This window comes from Apodemus sylvaticus, chromosome 4 (genome assembly GCF_947179515.1).
Source record: "Apodemus sylvaticus chromosome 4, mApoSyl1.1, whole genome shotgun sequence".
Classification (NCBI taxonomy): Eukaryota; Metazoa; Chordata; class Mammalia; order Rodentia; family Muridae; genus Apodemus; species Apodemus sylvaticus.
The window spans coordinates 32,514,204-32,534,877 of record NC_067475.1 but is presented as its reverse complement, the minus strand read 5'-3'; the positions used below and the strand labels follow the sequence as shown (position 1 = coordinate 32,534,877).

Sequence of the window (20,674 nt, the reverse complement as noted above, 5' to 3'; positions counted from 1 at the left end):
GGCCAGCAGGGGCTACAGTGAAAACCTGTCTTCTATAAAGGTAAGTCCAGTGCAGCTAAAGGGGATAGCTCAGCATCTAAGAGCACTTCCACTCTGGCAGAGGATTTAGGTTCAGTTCCCAGCATCTACATGGTGCCTCACAGCTGTCTGTAACTCAAGTTCCAGGGTATTCAATACTTTCTTCTGACAGCCATAGGCGACAGGCATGCACTTGGTGCATAAACATACATGCGTGCAAATACTCCATGTGCATAAAAAATAAATAATAATCTTTTCTGGGTGTGGTGGCACACATCTTTAATTCTAGTACTTGGTAGAGGCAGTGATCACTACGTGAGGCCAACCTAGTACACAGTAAGTTCCAGTAAGTCAGTCAGTCTCCATGTCTGTCTCTGTCTTTCTCTCTAAAAGAAATAAAGAAAAAGAAAGAACAAAAACTGACAGACAAGGTAGCCCCTATCTTTCAGCATGTAAACGCCTCTAGGACCTGGCAGGAGACTGATCCGAAGCTAGGTCTGTGCCCTCATTCGAGCTGTTCAAGCTGGCTCGTGAACATCTGTGAGTTTTCGTTTCCCCTTCAAACTAAACCAACTACTCTGAGGCAAATGCTATTTTCTATCATCACACTTCTCTGAAGTAACTGTGGTCTCTCACTTTAAACTTTAAAAAAATAAAGAAAAGGCTTTTGTTTTCATCTGTTGGCAATAATTTCTACTAGAGTGTTTGACAAGACTAGAGATTCCTCATCTACAGAGACAGTTTTTAAATGGGATAAACTGATAAAAACTCCAGTCTAAGTTAACAACTAACCACAGCACTACAAACACACTGGACTCCTTAGTGCAATCACCGAAAATCCTAAGGCTGGCTCTTGTCTGTAGTGCCCAAGCATGTGTCTCTACAAATATCAATAAGGTGGCACTGAAGGTCTTTTCTCCATGTTATCACAGATTTTGCTTAATTCAAGTTCAGTACTAATATAAGATTCTACTTAAAATGTGAATTACTCTAGCTGTCCAGGCAAGGATACCTACATCTCCATACTGCCCTTGACATCTGACTGCAGGGAAAACTATAATCTAAATGCAACACGCAGAATGCTACCACAGCTCCATCAGCTACCATTCTGGATGGACATTTTCTTTTCCTTTTGTTTTTTGTTTGTTTCATTGGAGACAGGGCTTCTCTGTGTAGCCCTGGCTGTCCTGGAACTTGCTCTACAGACCAGGCTGGTCTCAAACTTGGAGATCTGCCCGCCTCTGCCTCCATGCCTCCATAGCACTGGGATTAAAGGTGTGCGCCACCACCCAGTGTTGTGCATGCATTTTCATTCTCTTCAAGAGCACATCATTAGATATTAGATTCAAGTTCACAACTTCACACTAAGAATAATATATATATATATATATATATATATATATATATATATATATATATATATATAAAGAGAGAGAGAGAGAGAGAGAGAGAGAGAGTGTGTGTGTGTGTGTCTTGGGTGGGGCATGGTGGTGCACACCTTTAATCACAGTGCTCTGGAGACAGAGGCAGATGGATGGATCTCTTGAGTTTGGGGCCAGCTTGGAATATATAGAGGCCAGCTAGAGATACATAGTGACATCTGGCTTGGCAGACACACACACACACACACACACACACATTTTATCATATGTAGTATGTATACCTTATATAAGTAAAAATACAAATGTTTATGTAATAGACTTAACTACCAAGGAGTCCCGTGGCCTTAATTCCTTTTCTTTACCCTTCATCTTAATGCACTCATTTAAGAATAAGAAAGCAGCCTTTATCTGCAGGAAGCATAGTTTAGGAAGGCGGGATAATGATTCTGACCAGTTTTTCCTTTAATAGTGGAGCTACTATGAAAAGAAGTAATGGCCAGCATGACACATCATCAAAACAGAATCTTCAATGTGTCCAAGCTATGTTAGGGGCAAGTGATGCAGAGGCATAAAAGGCATCAACAAACACTGTCTCAGACTATCAAGGCATGGAAGCAGGCTCTTCAAATAGACCATTGAGGAGCTAACTATGAATGAGGGCACAGCAAGGGTTTGGGGAGATTCAGTAAAATACCAAAGAAACCCAAGCAGATAGTGTTAATAGTGAGCAAATCTCCAGTATTCCCATCAGGAAATACCATCATTACCAAGACTTTAATGTTCGAACTGTCAGTCATGTTTTGGTGAATTTCATACTCAACTTACCGTTATTTGTTAGGTGGCTGTTGGCTGTAGCCAAGGATCCCATTTGGTTTCGGATGAGGCTGTCTTGGGCTGGAGGAAGGCCTGGACCTGACCACGGCAGAGTACTGTATCCTGAATGACTGTGCTGCTGCTGCTGGTGCTGCTGGTGCTGGGATGGCGGAGGTGGAGGTCTCGACGGGTAGGGAATAGCTGTGCTTAGGCCAGAGTATGACTCTTTAACTGGCCTGGCAGGCGGAGGAGCACTCTGTGAGGTAAACATCTGCCCGTATGGCTCACTGGCAGGCAGCGAGGGATAGGAGACATTAGGGTACATGACGTTCGACACAGTTGAGATGGGATAGTGACTACAGGTGGAGGGATATCCCTGAGAGGCAACAGAAGCGTTGGAGGCGTATGTGGCAGGACTACTGTAGCGATTCCCAAGAGAGGGATAGGGCTGGGAGGCACTCGTATAGGGATGGGATGCTGATGCTGGAGCTCCTTGGAAAGATGCTGGCGTGGATCCCGCCATGTGAGGGGCGGAAGGACCTCTGCCATAGAGCTGCTGAGCTCCTGGTGGGTTTGCTGAGCTGGGAGTCCCCACATTCTGTGTTGGTACTGTATATGGACGAGCGTAGTAATTATCACACTGGTTATCCACTGGCAAGGAGGTCATTTTTCCAGGTCCTTGAGAGTAATGTCCTGTGGGGACCATGTAGTTTTGATGAGGCAACCCATACCCAGATGGAACTTGCATTTGACTCTGTGCTGGACCTGAAAAAAAATATTTACAATGTTGTACAAAGAGATGATGCATAAATAGCTTCCATCTAAATGCTGGCCCAATTAATCTTTTTCTCCATAACTCCACCATATTGTCAAAGATACATATTGTCATAGGCCTCATGTAGCTAGACTCCAAAAGGATCTCTAAGGAGGCCCCACCCCCTGCTTCTCAAAGTCTTTAGTAGTCCTCCCTCACCCTGGATAGTCCTCCCTCACCCTGGATAGTCCTCCCTCACCCTGCATCAGCACATCTCCTCTGACAGCAATAGCAAAGGTGGTGCTGATAAACCACTTCCTGCATTAGCACAGTCTTGACTTGAGTGTTCCCGCTCTCAGATAACTCGTCAGACCTGAGTGAACTTGTAACACAGACAAGAAAGGAAGCCACAGCCACGTGGTAAGAAACAGCCAAAGCAAAACCATGGCCACTAAACACAGGAATATGCTAGCATCCTTCAAATTCAATGGAGTCTCTATAATCTATGAAGCCATACACCTGACTGGCTCCCAGTCAGTATTCCTTAACCAACTATGACACAGGGGCTGAAAAGATGGGAATGGAAAACTGATGAGCACTGGCTGCTCTCCCAAGAGGACCAGGGTTTGATTCCCAGAACCCATATGTCGATTCGCAGCTGTCTGGGGACAGGGGACAGGATGCCCTCTTCTGGCCTATAACCCTGTACCTGAGGGCCATGAACGGATGCTTTGGGCTCCAGGGGAAGGGTCAAGGAGCACAGGAGAAAGTAAGATTGCCAGAGGATGGGTTACCAAAACCAAGGATGCATGGAAAGTCCAATAGAAACATTACTTTGTAAGGCAATTTTAAACATACAAGAAGGAATGTAATGAGACGCTGCTGCTTCCAGAAAACATGATTTATTAAACAAAAATTTGGTGTCAGGCATGAGCTATTTCCCTACATGTTATTCATCAAGAAGACTCCAGAGCCCCCCAAAACAACACAGGCTATTCCCAATGCTCTTGGTTGTCTACTAGAACTAAATAGTAAAGCACCACACTTTGGTTGCAGGACACAGAAAAGCCAAACTGGAATTAACCAGCCAACATCCAACTGGCTAGCTTTCATAGCCGGAAGGCACTTCGCTGGCTGGAGGAAAAGACACCAGTGGTCTGACCCACTGCAAGACTGCACAGGCCTTCTAGGCAAGGGAGGGCCATGGGAAACATAGGCAAGAGACTTTCCAGGTATGCAAACACTCTGATTTGATCTGATCTTGCTCAGGGAACTGTAAAACTAGTCAGAAGCCCAAGGCTGGGCAGGTTATCAGCCTTAGGAGAAAATCCATTTTATCAGTGTGGTTTCTTCTTTGTTGGTTGTTTTGTTTTACTTCCTTTTTTGAAACAATGTGCCACTATGTAGTCATGGCTGGTCTGATTAGACAGGCTGGCCCTAGAACTCAAGAGAGCCAGCTGCCTCTAAGATGAAGGTATGCACCACCACACCAGGCTTGGTTGTGTTTTGAGGCAGGGTCTCACTACATAAAGTCTTAGCTGGCCTGTTTGAATTCATGTAGACCAGGCTAGTCTAGTTTGGCACTCATTGACTTGCCTCTGAGACCAAGCATCTGCTACCACGCCCAGCCGACCACTCCTGTTTTGCTAGATGACCATGTAGTCAATATCCATATACGAATGTTTATATTCAGACCAGGGCTACTCTCAACCCTGATCTAAGACATTTCTTCTAGCCATGACAGCATTACACAGACTCACATGTAGTCAAAGTACTACAGAGCACATCTACCTCACCCAACCCTTCCCAAAGTTCAGAGAACATCCTGGAAGAGTAAGGGCTGAAAGAATTGCAAGAGCGGGCTAGCAAGATGGCCATCTCAGGGTTAAGAGCAGTGGCTGGCTTCAGAAGGCCCAGGTTTCATATGTTCTTCATGAGGACCCTGGCTCAATTCCCAGCATCCATAGGGTATCCCACTAAACTAAAGCCCCCCCCCCCACACACACACCTTTTTTGGCCTCAGTGAACACCAGGCATGAAAGTGGTGCACAGACCTCCACGCAGGCAAACACCCATGCACACTTAGACAGCATTCACGGGAATCAATGAATAGCAACAAACAGCGGATATGAAGGGATATGTGGGGTATAGGAGGGAAAGGAAGACGGTGGGATAGCTATGAACAACATACATACATACATACATACATACATTTATAAAGTTGTCAAAGAATATATTTTTTTGAAAGGTTAAAAACATCAAGAGAGGAATCCACACCTTTTGGTATTAGCTTCTTCTTTGCCCTAACTATGAGAGTTACAGAATCAGGGTCCACTCAAGGGGTAGAGCACATGCCTAGGACACACAGGGCCTGGGGTTCGGTCTCCAGCACTGTGGTGGAGGGCAGTGTTAGCAATCTCTAGAAGGAATGTAAAGTATAAAGTGAAAGTCCCCTTCTTATTCACATCATTGATAGTCTAGTACCTATGCACACCTGGAACCAGTGGGTTTTGTGTGTATTTCGATGAGTGACCCCTAGCATGGCTCTACACATATCTTTTAATTTAATGTATCCTAGCACTACTCTGTTATCATGTGTAAATACTCATTAAAAAATAGATAGACAGATATAGATATATAGATATAGATATAAATATAGATATAGATATATAGTGTGGCTGAAGAGACGGCTCAGTGGTTAAGAGCACTGACTGCTCTTCCAGAGGTCCTGAGTTCAATTCCCAGAAACCACATGGTGGCTCACAACCATCTATAATGGGATCCAATGCCCCTTCTTCTGGTGTATATGAAGACAGCAATAGTGTACTCATATACATAAAATAAATACATCTTAAAACAATATATACAAATATTCCAATTTAGGTAATGTTTAGTAAATCCTTATCAGCAAACATCATTTTAGAGGAGGACCTTCTATGATCAATTAGGAGATGGGTTTCCTACAAATGAAACTAGGGTTTTCTGCTTTAAAAATTGGTCACTACGCCGAGCACTGGGACTCTGCCTATAGTCCTGGCACTGAGGGCCTGAAATAGGAGGATTATGAGTTCAAGGCCAGACTAGACTACATAGCAAGAGGCTATTCTCAAAAAACAAAATCAAAACAACAACAATAAAAAAAAAACAACAAGCAAACAAAGAGGAGCGTGTTATAGCTCTCTCAGAAGGTCTACCAATTCATACTTTTCATCAATAATACCTCATATTCCCAGCACTAACATTTTATGCTTTACCAGCATGTAAAGTATTCTAGGAGCATTTTAATTTAAAAAAATATCTATTTCTTTTATGTGTGTGAGTGTTCTGCCTGCATGTATGTACATGTATCATCTGTGTGCCTAGTGAGGGCAGAAGACACTGAATCTCCTAGAACTGAAGGTATGGATGGCTGTGAGACACCATATGGGCACAGGGAATTGAACCCTGGTCCTGTGTAAAAAATGCTGTTAACCACTGAGCTATCTTTCCAGCCTGTTTTTCTTTCTTGATACTGGGGATTGAACTGAAGGCTTCCACATACCTGGCAAGTATGCTGTCACCGAGCTAAAGGGACTAGAACTTTCTTTGTAGGCCAGGCAGGCCATAAGCCTGTGATCCTCCTGCCCCAGTCTTCCAGGTAGCTGGACTATAGGTCTATAGCACAGGCCCAGGTGCAAAGATGACTTTACCACCATCTTATTTTCTGTGCCTGCCTCTCTTTTTTTAAATAAGGTGGATATAATATTTTGTCTTCAAAGACCTGAAGGTACAGATATGTAAAGCACTTAGAAGAGTGATGTAGCATAGCATATGTTTTATAATGTCTATAACAATGTTGCTGCAATCACTGTCAGCATTAGTGTGGGCAGCTGCACATATGTAAAAGCTAAGAGCACTGGCTGTCCTTGAAGGGGACCCAGGTTCAATTCCCAGCACCCATATGGTAGCTCAGAGCCATACGGAATTCCATTTCCAGGGGACTCGATACCCTGTTCTGTCCTCCAGACACTAGGTATGCATGTGACACACACACATACGAAGAGGTAAAATACCAACACACAGAGTGAAAGAAGGTTATCTGTGCTTAGGCAGTGACGGGGCTGTAACTGAGTCAAGGCCCAGACATGACAGAAGCTCAACTCAAGACCCTCTGCCTTCACCCAACTAAACACAGCTCGCTTTAGCCAAGCAAATGGCCACACGTCCCAACAATGGGATTCTAGTCTTAATTCCAACTATTTCTGACTTTGGGCAGACCTTAATTACCATACCACCCCCCTCCAACCCCATCAAGCACCAGGGCTTTGCACATGCTAATACATGTCCTACCCCCAGCCCTGATTTTTCTAGTATCTAGTTTTCCTGCTATGTGTAAGGAAATAGGGATTTGTACCATCTCAAATGAAATAGTATCAACAGCAAAAAGTAACACTTATAAAATTCACTATAGCAAAGACCAACTGTATTCCTTGTCATAATAATACAGAAGCTACCTGCACTTTCTGTTTATTTATAATTACTAAATAAGTTAGGAGAAACTATCTGGGGGCATGCAAAACATGTTCTCTAGCTAACACAAAGATAACTTATAATCAGGAGTAAAGGAGACCAATATCCACTTCCATAATTCAAAGTCCAAGAGGAGAACTATACATTACTAAGTTAACAATTTACTCCCCTGTAGGTTATTTACCTAATTACAATTCACCTGAAACAACTTACTAAAACAAAAACAAATCTGAGAAGTCTTTCATTACCTTGGCAATAAAATGTGAAAAGCCCCACATATTCAAATACATACAAGATGGCTCACTTCCTGCCACTGCAGCTTTCAGAAGGGCTCAAGAGGACAAGTCAAAATCCACTTAAATACCATCCTCTGCTTAACTGCGGACTTGGTACAATACACAATGGGGTGGGGGGAGCTAATCCTGTCTCTGTACAACCACTCAATAGCACTGGAAGAGGAGGGGCATACTGTGCTTGCTGACAGCCAGTGGTGAATTACTTGCTGGAAGTCAGACTTTCAAGTTCATTAAAGAAAAGCAAGAGAGGAAGGGGAACACTATCTAATCACGAAGGGAGGGCTCCTTCTCATTACTTTTTCAGCATCACAATCTAAATGACCCAAACAAAGAGACACTATCAGCAATGCAGTCTTTAATCCCAGAGGCAGGTAGAGCTTGTTGAGTTTGAGGACAGCCTGGTCTTCCACACAGAGTAGTTCCCAGCCAGTCAGGACTGCGGAGTGAAGCTCTTGTCCCACCAAGGGAAGCAGAATTTTGCTTAAGCACACAGCAAGAGCACATACATGCAGTAGCAAGAGCACACACATGCAGCAGACACTGGATTCTAAGCTCTGACTCTCCCGTCCTCCCCTGGGCTGTGACAAACCTCCACTCTGCACTCTAGACAGCAGCAGGCAGAGAGCCCCGAGCTAAGGGGTCGCCTGTGCTGCTACAATGCTTCTGGGTAAGATGGCCAACAAATCAGACAGCAAAGCTGGGGCTAGCAAGATGGCTCAGATTGTTAAGGTACTTGCTACCAAGCCTTGTGACCTGAGTTTGATCCCTGGGACGCATGTGATTAAGAGAGAACTGATGCCCAAAGATGTCAACTCACCTCCATAACCCCCATCCCCCCCCACTACAGTATGCTAAATATAATTTTTAAAAAACATATTCAATTTTTGTACTATGTTCAGTGATGTCCCCATCCCAGCCTGTGACTTGTGTCTTGACATCTGTTAAAGCAGTTCTATTATGCCTGCTATAGAGTCTTTAGGGAAATACTCTACGGTTGGTTCTAAATACAGATGAGCCAAGGAACGTGGGCAGCCTCCCAGAGCTGGAAAAGGCAAAGGAGCTCTCTACAGCCATGGACCGAATGTGTCCTGCAGGCACATCTGATTTTAGCCCAACTAGACTTCTCACCTACAAGTAATAAATTCGGACCGTTTCAAGCAGGCATTTGTGCAATTTGTTATAAAACAGCCAAAGGCCCTCCCTGACCTGACTCCTGGGTCACAGCTTGCCTTGCTGTCACCATGACTGTCAACTGTCAGGTCTAAGCACACCAAGTCCTTCCCATCCAAGCTCAAGAAACCAAACCTGAGTGTGCTACACTGAAGAACACTTGCTGATGAGAAGTCAGAGCAAGTGCTAGCCTGGGCAAAGACGGGCAACATGCACACCTTGCACAGCACACACAAAAAAGCCACAGCACAAAGAGCCTTGACAAAGAGCCCAGAGGCTAATGAGGACTTAGAAGGCTTCTGAAGTGGGGCAGAGTGACACTGTCTAGACTTCTGTAGACGTGGGATCAAAGTTTTCTAGAATGGTGATAGAAACGGATGCAAACAGTTGCAAACGCGACCAGCTGAGAGGCATCGCGCATGCGCACACACCTTCATCGCCATCTGCAAGCCATGCTTCCACACCTCTGACTCTTTACAAAGCTTATCTCTACCCAGAGTCTTCCAAATCCTCCTCCATCTGACCTTTCCTTAACCATTCTTCAGATCTCAGCACAGCTCTGCCTGAAGAAAAGAATCTCCTGACACTGGGTGAATGCAGCTCAACGTTGCTCACATAGTACCTAAACCCTAAGGCAGAGTTCCTTTGCCCTTTGTAGCTTCTAGAAGCTGCCCACGGTCCTTTCCGCATGGACAGGCCTAATTTCAAACTCTCAAAATGCAAAGGCCAGGTTGCCTTTTTCCAAAATCTGCTGCCCAACTCACAGAACTCATGATTTTGAAAATCATGACCTCCAAGTCATCACCAAGTATTTCTGTATCTGGCACTTATCATAGAGGGCTAACAACATACTTCCAGAGGAAAATAGGAAACCTCAGGAGTGTCTCCTGCAGTTCTGGAAGGGGACAGACTAAGACGGGTTTTACTAGGCTAAAATTCAGAACTGAATTTTACTAATACAATGGCTAGATTCAGTACTGGCCCCTTTTGGAAGCTCCTAAGTGATATTTTCGTCTAAACAGCATACAACCATATTTCTGTTACTGAACTCATTACCTTCTCTGCCACTTCAGACCCCTCATCTCTCTGCAATAAGAATGGCTATAGTGCCATTCTTGAAAGCTTAGATCTGCTGGGCAGTGGTGGCGCCCACCTTTTATCCCAGCGCTTGGGAGGCAGAGGTAGGCGGATTTCTGAGTTTGAAGTCAGCCTTGTCTACAGAGTGAGTTCCAGGACAGCCAGGGAAATCCTGTCCCTAAAAACCAAAAACCAAAAACCAAAAAAAAAAAAAAAAGCAAGCAAGCAAGCTTAGATCCCACGTCTACAGAAGTTTAGACTGTAACAGTGTCCCGCTTCAGAAGCCTTCTAAGCTACCATGCCAGACAGAACTGTATCTATCTTTGTATTTACCATACTCTGTATGTAGGGATAACTTTCTTGGGATTTATTATGCAGACAAGGCAGGCCTTGAGCTCATAGAGATCCAGCTGCCTCTGCCTTCTGAGTGCTGGGAATAAAGGCGTGCATCACCACACCAGGCTTCAATCATGATCTTAACTGAACGTTCAAAAGTCTAGTCACAATTTTTTAGTTTGTTATTTATTTTTTACTTTTTCAGACACCACCTCACCATGCATCTTTGGTTGATTGGAATGCAATATTTACACCAGGCTGGCCTCAAACTTTCAGAAATCTCCAGAGTGCTGGTTGGATATACGGGCATGTGCCAACTCGCCTAGCTTGTGCATCATTTTACACCCAGCTGAAGCACCACTTAACCCTTCCCTTAAACTCTCGGGTCACAAGGCTGGCCGGTGGCTCGGCAAGGCATGGCTTCACAGCTCCTCTCTGCACTTGAACCGGGTTTTTCTCATCACTGTCTCAGGGGTTTCTGCTGCATGACACTAACTCACCCTCTGGCAAGCCAGCTGGCCAGAGAGATGGTCTATTAGCAGAAACTTTCCAAGAGTGGATGGAGAGAGGAGGAAAGGGAGGAAGGCGGAATGGACCAAGTGACCGAAGTGATCAAAAGTGATCAAGCCTGAGATGTTAGTGCAGTAAGGGGGATAAAGCTGTTAGTGACTTTCAGAATATTCGATAACAAGAAGGAAATATGAAGGCAGTTCCTGTACCAGCTGAGGAACTACTACAGGCTGCCACTGGGAAGATAATGGAAACACGCACACAGCCTGCCATTCACAGATGTATAACCTGGTATCTTAAAGAAAATGCACTAAAGGTGATTCTCAGTGCCTGGACTGGTACCTTAAAAACAGTATCTCATTTAATCTAATCCTTTCAAAGGCTTACAAGGCAGAGATCACTAAACTCAGAACATGTTAAGTAACTTTTCTCCAGAAGGCGTGAACTAAGCCCAACTCTGCAACAGCTCTGTATCTGCTGGCCAATCCCAGGTGGCTGACCCTACTACAAACAGAGCCCTCTCCAGGCTACAATTCCATCTCATCACCGTCAGCACTGACTGTGAGCAGGCCTCGCCTCTAGACAAAGTCCTTTGTGACCGCTCCACTTCAGTCTTCCCAGTCGACAGTTTAGTGTAGATGGGTTTTTAAAAGGAAGCTGGGGCCCGAGAGAGGCTCAGCTAAGTCCTCTCCCATTGGATCTGAATTCCCAGCACCCATGTCAGGAGACTTACAACACCTGTAACTCCAGCTCCAGGGAGATCTGATGCTTCTTAAGTGTGTGAGTGTAAGTAAAATATCTTTTTAAAAAGCAGAAGTTTGAGTATATGTACAGGGCAAAGGCTTTAAGATCCTTGAGATTGCTAGTCAGCAGGTTAAAAGGAAAACAGAAATCGTGCATTCAGAACAGCCCATGAAGGGCAGAGGAAGAAGAGCTCTCGGAAGACCTGTGCTCCTGGGCAGTCCCAGATGTGCACGGAAACCCAAGACACTGCACTGATCACAAAACATCTGCATGGTTCTCAATTCTGCGTGTGCTCTCAAGGCTGACAGGTTTCTTAGAGCCTACAACCAGAAAGGATCTGAGTTAACAGTTTGTCTACCTTTCCATAAAAAAGTCTAGGAATTCCCACTCTGTTTAACCTCATTGCATCATGGCCAGTTAAAACCAGTGCTATTCTTTTGGACAGAGGTGCACTGCTAGATCTGGGTTGTTTGTGACCCTTTCAGGATGTCAGGTTGGTTGGGAACATTTGGGAGTTTACACTCTATGGCTGTTCCTTCCCTCAGTGGTACATCTTTGATGACTCAGCTTTGAAGAAATGGCAAGCCAAATGAAGCTGGACACGGTGGCATAAACCTTTAATCCCAGCACTTAGGAGGCAGAGACAGGAGGATCTCTGTGAGTTCAAGGCTAGCCTGTTCTAAAGTTCCAGGTCATCCACAGTTACACAGGGAAACCGTGTCTCAAAAAAAAAAAAAAGATTAAAATTGAAAAATAGTCAACTAATACTTCATATGATATGCAAATAATTCTACAAATTCATGTGTTACTCAGAATGAAAATCTGGAGAAAGGTAGCCCCAAGGTGAACAGAAAAGAGTTTCCAGATGCAGAGTCCTCACACGATCTTCAAGGAGTGAGAACCTCGTGAGAACTTGATCTCAGAAACACAGCAGAAGCAACAACAAAGCCTCCCTTCTCCCTATGGTGCAGAAGCTTCACCATAGGGAAGCTTCGTCAGACCCTGTGTGCCTGCATCAGCATTCGGAAGTGAAAGCAGGATCAAGTGGCGTTCAGGGCCAGCATGGCTCCTTATCAGAGTCTGTTTGAAGAGCACTGACCTTGGAATGAGGACTCAGGGGCCTCATTCTATAAACCTTTAGTGAACACCTGTAACTTGCCCACCACTGTTTGCAACACTAAGAACACAGCAATAAATGAGACAAACAGCCGCTCTCACCAACCTCCCCCTCACCAACCTCCCCCTCACCAACCTTCCTCAGACACCGGTGGAAATGCCTCACCCGCTCACCTCTCTGGATCTTGATTTCACCTGCCAAAGCAGGGAACTAGACAAGATGTTTTCCAAACTGTGCCTCAGAGCTAACTAGACCTCCATCTCCATCTTAGCATTCTGTGGAAACCAAATATGTCTTTAAAAAACTTGCTGTTTCTTTTTTAATTATTTTATGTGAAGGGGTGTTTTTGTCTACACACACATCACATGTGTGCATCACACACATGTCTGGTACCCACAGAGGCCAGAAGGGGGCACTGGAAATCCTGGAACTTGAATTGCAAACAGTTGTGAGCCACCATGTGAGCAGAGGAATCGAACCCTGGTCCTGTGGAAAAGCAGCCAGCGCTCTTAGCTGCTGAACCATCAGCTCAGCACTCTTAGCTGCTGAACCAGCTCCCCAGCCCCTATTTGCTGTTTCATGTAAAAGAAGTGACACTGAAAACTTTGGGGCATGGCTGTGTGGGTTTCTTCCCTTCCCACGCAAGCTCCAGTAGACGGCATCTAAACTCAGTTCTGAGGATTCCTACCTGCACTTGTGAATCGGGTCCCATAACACTGTCCCCACTCGAGAGCCCAATCACAAGTGGCAGGCTGTCACAACTTCCCTTTATGTGATAAGGTAAGTAAGTTCCTACTACCTGCTCCATAGAAACACCGTTTCTGGTTTGCTGTAAGATACCACGCCTACAACATGAAGGTGGAAGCAAGAGGACCAGCGAGTAGTTGGGAGGCTGAGGCAAAAAGAGCAGTTCAGTCCGAGCTCAAGCAAGAGCAAGTGAACACAACCTCCCAAAGGGCAAGACCCTCAACCCCATCGCCAACAAAGGAAAAGAAAAAAATTTAATAAATAGAACACATCAAGGGAGTGCACACAAGCAAGGTCTCGGGGAAGGGGGGCTTCCGAAAGCATGCTGGTCAAACCCGAATGTCACCCAGAGGTCACTAAGTAGGGACTGAAAGGTCAAACCCCCGGCTCACCAGTCCCATCCTGAAGCTACCTGGCCCTGTCTTGTGACTTAATTATACTAGTATAAGATAGGTGCAGAGCCAATGGTCTTTATGAGTAACAAAGACCTCCTATCACTCTCAAAATTCCAAGAGTTTTAGCCCCACATGACAGGACTAGAGACCGCTCACAGTCTACCCAAGGTTATGAAGGAAGTGATCTCACTCTGTCTGCTACAGTGTTTCTCTTGTCACTGGCTTGTTTTCCCATGGTACTTTTCATACTTCTGATCTATTCTTTTGTATTATTACCATGGCTGGAATTCCAGGGATACAGTAAAAAGCAAAGTGATTTCTGTACATAACAAAAAATGAAATTATTGCTTAATCTTCATGAAAACTGAGAAACAAAATCAGATCTGATCCTCTCATCTCTGTGCTCATTAATCCCTTCCACAAAACCAAACCAAATGGACTCCAGTTCTTTATTTCCAAATGCCTCAGCATGACGTTTCAAGACCTTTCTGCAACCTGGCCTCCTCTGGGGCTCCTTCCACCTTCCTCCCTGGCCTCTCCCTTCCACCCAGTTCCCTTTGCTCTTCGCCACCACCTCCAGTTTCTACCCAGGGCCAGCACTTTCTAAGTACACACTTCCAGGATTGTTCATGATGTAACCTCTTCCTAGAGACAGCCCTTCCCTCTCCTCCCCCAACTACCCACCAAATCACTCAAGACCAGCCAGTACCAATTTGAATGTTGCTAAAGTACAATTCAGGAGAAGGGATTCTGTTTCATTTACTACTCTAACTTTGAATACCCATCTAGTAGCCAAGCAACAGATGTTAAATGACGATTCAGACTTTATTGTGAAGAGTATGACTAGCGAGAAACCAAGCATCCTTTCCACGGGGCATCAAGACATGGAGTTATTCCTCTGTCCGCGTGCCTGAGTAAATACCCCGGCACCTCTGGGTCATCTCAAAAATAAAAATGACACTTAAAAATCAAGGCCACCATCCTTGAAACTGTTAAACATGGGTTTATAAAGTTCTAACCTGGGACCTATCTCTAAATTAGGATGTTCTGGTTGTTCCACGTACACAGATGTGTTAAAAACAAAAGCCTAGTCAGCATTTACAAGAAGCCTACCTAAGTTGGATTTCCAAAACCCTGAAGGGTAGAAAGAACCATCTCCCAGATGCTGTCCTCTGTGCAGGCAGGGGTACATTCATTTATACACATGCACACAAAATAGACAGAGCTGCTCAGAAGTCCTGTTTTCACTTGGACAAATGTGATACCCATGACACTGTTCACCTTCAAAAGCTCTTGATATGAGTCTAAGAAGCATGAAATATTGATAAGGAAGGCCAACCTGGGGAATCTTCAGACTAAACCATCATATTTTTTTTTAATTGTGAATAAAAAATTCCACCTGATTCTCCGGGTGTTTCATGTTTGAAAAGCATTCTTAATTTTCCAAACTTTGGCTGTAAATTTTGATTGGCACATTGTGAAAACTAGGTCAATGATTTGATGAGTCCTGAGTGGTTTTGTTTGTTGACACAGAACAGAGGACTTTTCTTAGCTATGATTACTTGGGGGGGGGGGGCTCTCATCAGACAACTCTCTAAAGAGGGCCCCTCCCCCAGTTCTATTCAGGAACATTCCAGATCTCTAGAGCAGGGGCTAGGTATGCTAGGGTAAGATCATTTCTCGGCAATAACTCCTGCATGTTCAGAGCCTATAACCTCTGTATAAAAGCCATATTCGTGTTTCCTTATGCAGGCCCTGCCTCAAAACAGGATCGAACAACTCTGGCACGGTTTTTCTAGATTTTAAGTGAAGCTGGAGATTGGGGGGGGCGAGGGGGGGTGGAATCTAAAGGTGTTCGCTTAGATCCTTTTTGACACCTGCTACCCCACGAACTACTACAAGCAAACTCCAAAGGCTTGAACAGCAACCACAGCGGCAAACCACAACAGATCCGGAGGCCGAAGTGGGTCGGGGTTACAGTTACACTTCTACAGTATTGATAGCCTTCTGCCTACAAACTTGAGTGCAAACTAAGTTCCCTTCCAGGCGGCGTGCTCGCTGGGCCTTAAAAAAAAAAAAAATCAAAGCGACGTTCCTGGGGCCGGAAGGATGCGATCCACCAGGTACCAAGGCTGCTCCAAGTCCTCCACAGACCACGCACTCTGCGGCCCCGGCGTCCTGTGAGCTCTCGGAGCCGCCAAGAGTCGCCCAGGGCAACCGGCCGGCGCCCAGGTCGCAGCAGACGGTCGTACGGGCCGCAGATCCCCTCCGCTCTGGCCTCGGTCCGCGCGGGAAGTCAGGCCAGGATGGCGGACCGCCGGCAGCCCCGCCCTGCCTTCCCCTCGCCGCACCGCGGCCTCCATGCTCCACTGCGGCCCCGGGGCCCCGCCGCGGCCTCCCCGGCCCGGCCCAGCCCGCCCGCCCGGAGCCACCGCGCAGGCCACCCGCCCGCCTGCTCGCCCTCTCTCCCTCCCGCCTGCCTAGGCCCCGCGCCGCGCCCCAGCCTCCCGTCTCGTCTCACCGTTCTGCTGCGGCGGCGCCAGGCCCGAGACTGCTCCGCCGAGCTTGGGCGGCATCCGGGCGCCGGCGGCCGGGTGAGGGGACCCGGCGGGGGCCGACATGACGGCGCGGCTGGCGGCGGCGGCGGCTCCTCCGCGGCGGGAGATGGGCGGAGGGAAGGAAGGCGGGGCCGCGGAGGAAGAGGAAGAGGAAGGAACGCGCCCGCGTCACAGGCCGAGTCACTCTCGCTGAGGACCGCGGCCCTGGCACCCACGCTCGGCCGCGCCACCGCACGCGTGCGGACCCCGGCCCAGCCCTCCCGCGCCAGCGCCCCCTGCAGGCCAGAGCTGGGCGACCATCTCCCCGCACAGGCCCGGCTGCGGCGCCGCCGAAGGGGAAGGCGCCGGCCCCTGCGGCCGCCGCTACCCGGATGGAGCCTGCGCCCTGCAGGGCTGCAGAACGGTGCAAAACTGCGGGCTGAGATCCTGAGTCCTGGGTCACACCAGTCCCAGCCTACCCACGTACCCTTCCTCGGAAGAGGAAGCCTGGCTTTGGATTTGTTATTTATTCTTGTACAACACCCCCAACTTAATTCCAAATTAACAGCGCCAATTAATCAAGTCAAATGTTTATTGGAAAAGTGTAATTCCCAAGCAAAGAGAAAACATTTCTCTATGACAGATTCTCCATAGCAATGGTAGTAGAGTCAAAACTTTAACCAGTAGCTTTAAACACTAGAAAGATGAACGCCTAATACAAGGAGAGCTTGAAGACAAACTTTATATCCCCCCCCCCACCCCACCCGCCAATGGGTTGACTCCGCCCATTGGTGTTTAGGAAAGCTGCGGCATCCCTCCGGAAGACAGGTCAGCTTGCTTTGACTACCTTAGTGCAATCTTTGAAGCAACCTCCCTGGTTCATGCAGCATGCTGACCGGCAGGCAGAGACTGCATTATCTATGTCATTTGGGCATCTTGGTCCCAAGTAGGTCACGGTCACACAGTTGTGGGGGTGTGCAACTGCTCAGAAACGTTTGGATTTAGAATGTTTCTTTCTTCTAGTAAGATGATATTTCCGGAGCGGTGGAATCCTAGTTACTGGAAGGTTATGCCAACCTTAAAGGTTCGAAGTTCTAGAATACAAAGCCTTCCTTAAATAGTTGCTGTGAATTAATGAAGGATGCCCTATTGAACCACACTAAAAATAAATGTTGGAGTTTGAGATTTCCAAATACATTATGCTCTATATTCATATATATCGTGGCATTGTTCAGTCTCTTCACAGAAACTCAATCTTCCTGAGCTAGAGATCACACCCCCCGCTTCATCAAGGAGGTCACAGTTCAAGCTCCAACCCTTGCCAGGAGTCCTTTGAATTTGCTTAAATTAAGGATGACACCATGTGAGTAAGGGAATAAATAATAGGCACTTGGCTTTCTGCCTCTGCAATGTGTTCTCGATGTTAGCTTATTTTAATCAGGTGTATGGATATGCTGTTTCTTCGAGGAAGATCCCTCACACAAACTGAGATATTACATTGTCGTAGATTTCCATAATGTAATTACTCCAAAATCACTTACTTACTTTTGTTTGTAGGTTGTATTGGGTGCAAAGGAAACTCCAGTACCCCAAATTCCAAAAGGCAGTCCAAACGTCCAGACATGAGCTCAGCCTGGACTATAGAAGGATTTCTGGCAGTTAGATAAAAGTGAGCCTTCCTCACAAACTTGTGAAACTGGTTCCCCTCTGTGGTGGTTTGAATAGGTATGGCCCCAGAGACTCGTGCATTTGAATGCTTAGCCCCTGGGGACTGGCACTATGAGGAGATGTGGCCTCGATGGAGGGATCATCTCACTGTGTTTCGAGGTCTCATATGCTTAAGCTACAGCCCTATGATGCAGTCTCCTCCTGCTCCCTGCAGATCAAGACTCCTCCAGCACCATATCTGTTTGCAGGCCACCATCCTTTCCTCCATGATGGTAATGGACTAAACCTCAGACGCTGTAAGCCAGCCCCAAATTAAATGTTTTTCTTTATAAGAGTTGCTGTGGTCATGGTGCCTCTTCACGGCAATGAAACCTTAAGACACCCTCCATCAAAAGGAGCTATTTCCCATACTTCTGGCAGAAGAGACCCTATAGCTACCTGTGGTGCCTATTAGTGTATCAAAGTCCATGCTGGTCTCCATACCACAAATACCCGTTATACATCTCAAAGTCCACCCTAGCCTCTCTCACCTCCTCCCCACCCTAAATCCCCTCCAGCTCACAGGCTCCCCTCCCCTCAGGTCCTCAGTCTCCCTAGAACCCTGCTACTGTTGCTCTATCTTCTCTCTTGTGTGCTCTCTCTCACTCTCTCAGCTCCTGATTCTCTCATCATGTATTCTGTTCTCTACTTCCTGCTGTTCTTCCCTGACTTGTAGAGAGCCCCGCCCAAGTCTAGTCTGCTGGCCATGTTCATTCCACTTCTTTCTGAAACAAACACACACACACACACACCTACAATTAAAACCTTTACCTTAATCATACCATGGATCAATCATACTATCAGTTTATACAGGTTGGGTTTTGGGGTGTAGGGTGGGAGTCTTATTCTTTATTTGTTTTGTTTTACTTTTGAGACAAGATCTCACTATGAAAAAAGAAGAAAAAAAAACAAACAGATCTCATATCTCACTATGTAGCTCCAGGCTAGCTGTGTACTCGTAGATCCTCTTGTCTCAGGACCACTGCACATAGCTCTTCACAACCTGTAGCACCAGTTATCCATTAACTCACTATAGTATTGTATCAGTCAGGTGTAGAACAGTAGACTGTGCCAGGAAACTTGATACAGTTGAGTGGGTCCAACCCCCCCTCCCACACACACACACTCAGATGGTAGGCACATCCCTGTTCCCTGCTAGATTCTTGACCTAGAACACATGACCCTACTCCTCCTGTCAGTCTGGTCATGTAACCCAGAACAGACTTAGTTCTTCATGCTAATGAGGTATCTAGAGACCCTGAGGGTTTAGTCAATAAAAAGTCCCTTCCCGGGCATTCCTTGTATAAAAGGTATTTAATCTCTGGTCTTACCCTGAGAAGGTGGTATGCACCCATTTTCCATAATGAACAGCCAGTAAACAGTTTGGAACCAAGGACTGTCTCTTTCATCAAGAATCGTCATGAGGAGCATGAAGAAGGCTTTTATCAAGTGGCACCATGTAAGCCTCCCACCAAAGGCCCCTCTGCGTCCCTAGACAACCAATGCCAAGCTAAGGATAATTGCAAATGAACTAAGCTGGAGTTCCCATCCCCGGCCCAGGGCTTGTCCTCTTCAACAAAGGACAACAACTTCCCAAGTCTCCATGACCCAGTGGTGCCTGGATGCCCAAGAGTTTGGGAGCCCCTGGTCCAGGGCTCTTCATTACAAGCCCATGGACATCCCCAGCTCCTTTGTTCCAGTCTCCTCTGTGTGGTTTTCTAGAGGTACCTGTGTTGAATCTGGGGCTGTTTGTTTTTTGATGCTAATTCTGCTCTCCTGGGAGGGGCTGCGGACAAGGAGTGAGTAACTTACTTAGGTGACTTCTTGTGAACCAATCCCCTAATGAATAAAGGAGCCAATCACTGGGAGAGTAGGTGGGACTTCCAGGTTGGACGCAGGAAGAAAAGAAAGAGGAGAAAGTTAGGGCCTTTAGGAACAGACATAGCATAAGGGCAAGATGTAGCTGCTAGAGTTTCCCCGTATCATGGCGGATCTGCCAGGGTTTGCCACCGGAGGGATCAGATTTAATAAGGCTTACAAGGTTAGGTTTTAGTTGTTGTGCCCAGGGATTGAGCTTCCGTTGTTCCTGAACTAAGTTTGTATAGTGTTTTTCTTCTTGAAACAACTTGACTGGGTTCCAGAGAGAACGGTACAGTGGCAAAGTGTGGGTTTGCCTGATGTGCTCCAAATAGGCTGTGGGGGCTTTGAAGCATGGGGCTGCATGGTAGCGGCCCACCAGTGGGAACCCAGCGAGCTGGGTGGAGAGATTGTGGAATTCTGAGTCAGAGTCTCCATGAGATAAAAAAACAGGCCAGCCATTGCCCGCCAGTGCATGGATAACCAGGCTGCCGGGGCAGAGAGTTGGCAGCACAAGCACAGGAATGTGTCAGTACATTTTTAATATTTCCTGCAACACACCTGGATTCCTGGAAGTCAGGGAACCCCAGCTTTGGCCTTTCTAGGCTGTGTTGCCTCACACCCAGTGTTGTCTTGGTGCTTCTATACAGCCCAGCATCCGACAGTGGGTGGTGCAGGGTCAAGGCAGTCAAGCACTCTGCATTC

General features: G+C 46.4%; 1 protein-coding gene across 4 annotated transcripts in view; it reads right to left on the bottom strand.

Moving 5' to 3' along the window:
* Positions 1–16,635, bottom strand: part of Sec24b (SEC24 homolog B, COPII coat complex component) — a 74,600-nt gene extending 57,965 nt beyond the window's left edge. The window contains exons 1-2 of one of the 4 annotated variants that reach the window (XM_052179250.1): positions 16,390–16,635; positions 2,226–2,978 (exon numbers count right to left, since the gene is read on the bottom strand). In XM_052179250.1, coding sequence (XP_052035210.1) covers positions 2,226–2,978; positions 16,390–16,489 — 853 coding nt within the window. In that variant the 5' untranslated portion in view covers positions 16,490–16,635. The remainder of the gene's footprint in view (positions 1–2,225; positions 2,979–16,389) is intronic. The other 3 variants (XM_052179251.1, XM_052179252.1, XM_052179253.1) reach the window with 3 other exon arrangements.
* Between the last annotated feature and the right edge of the window lie 4,039 nt (positions 16,636–20,674).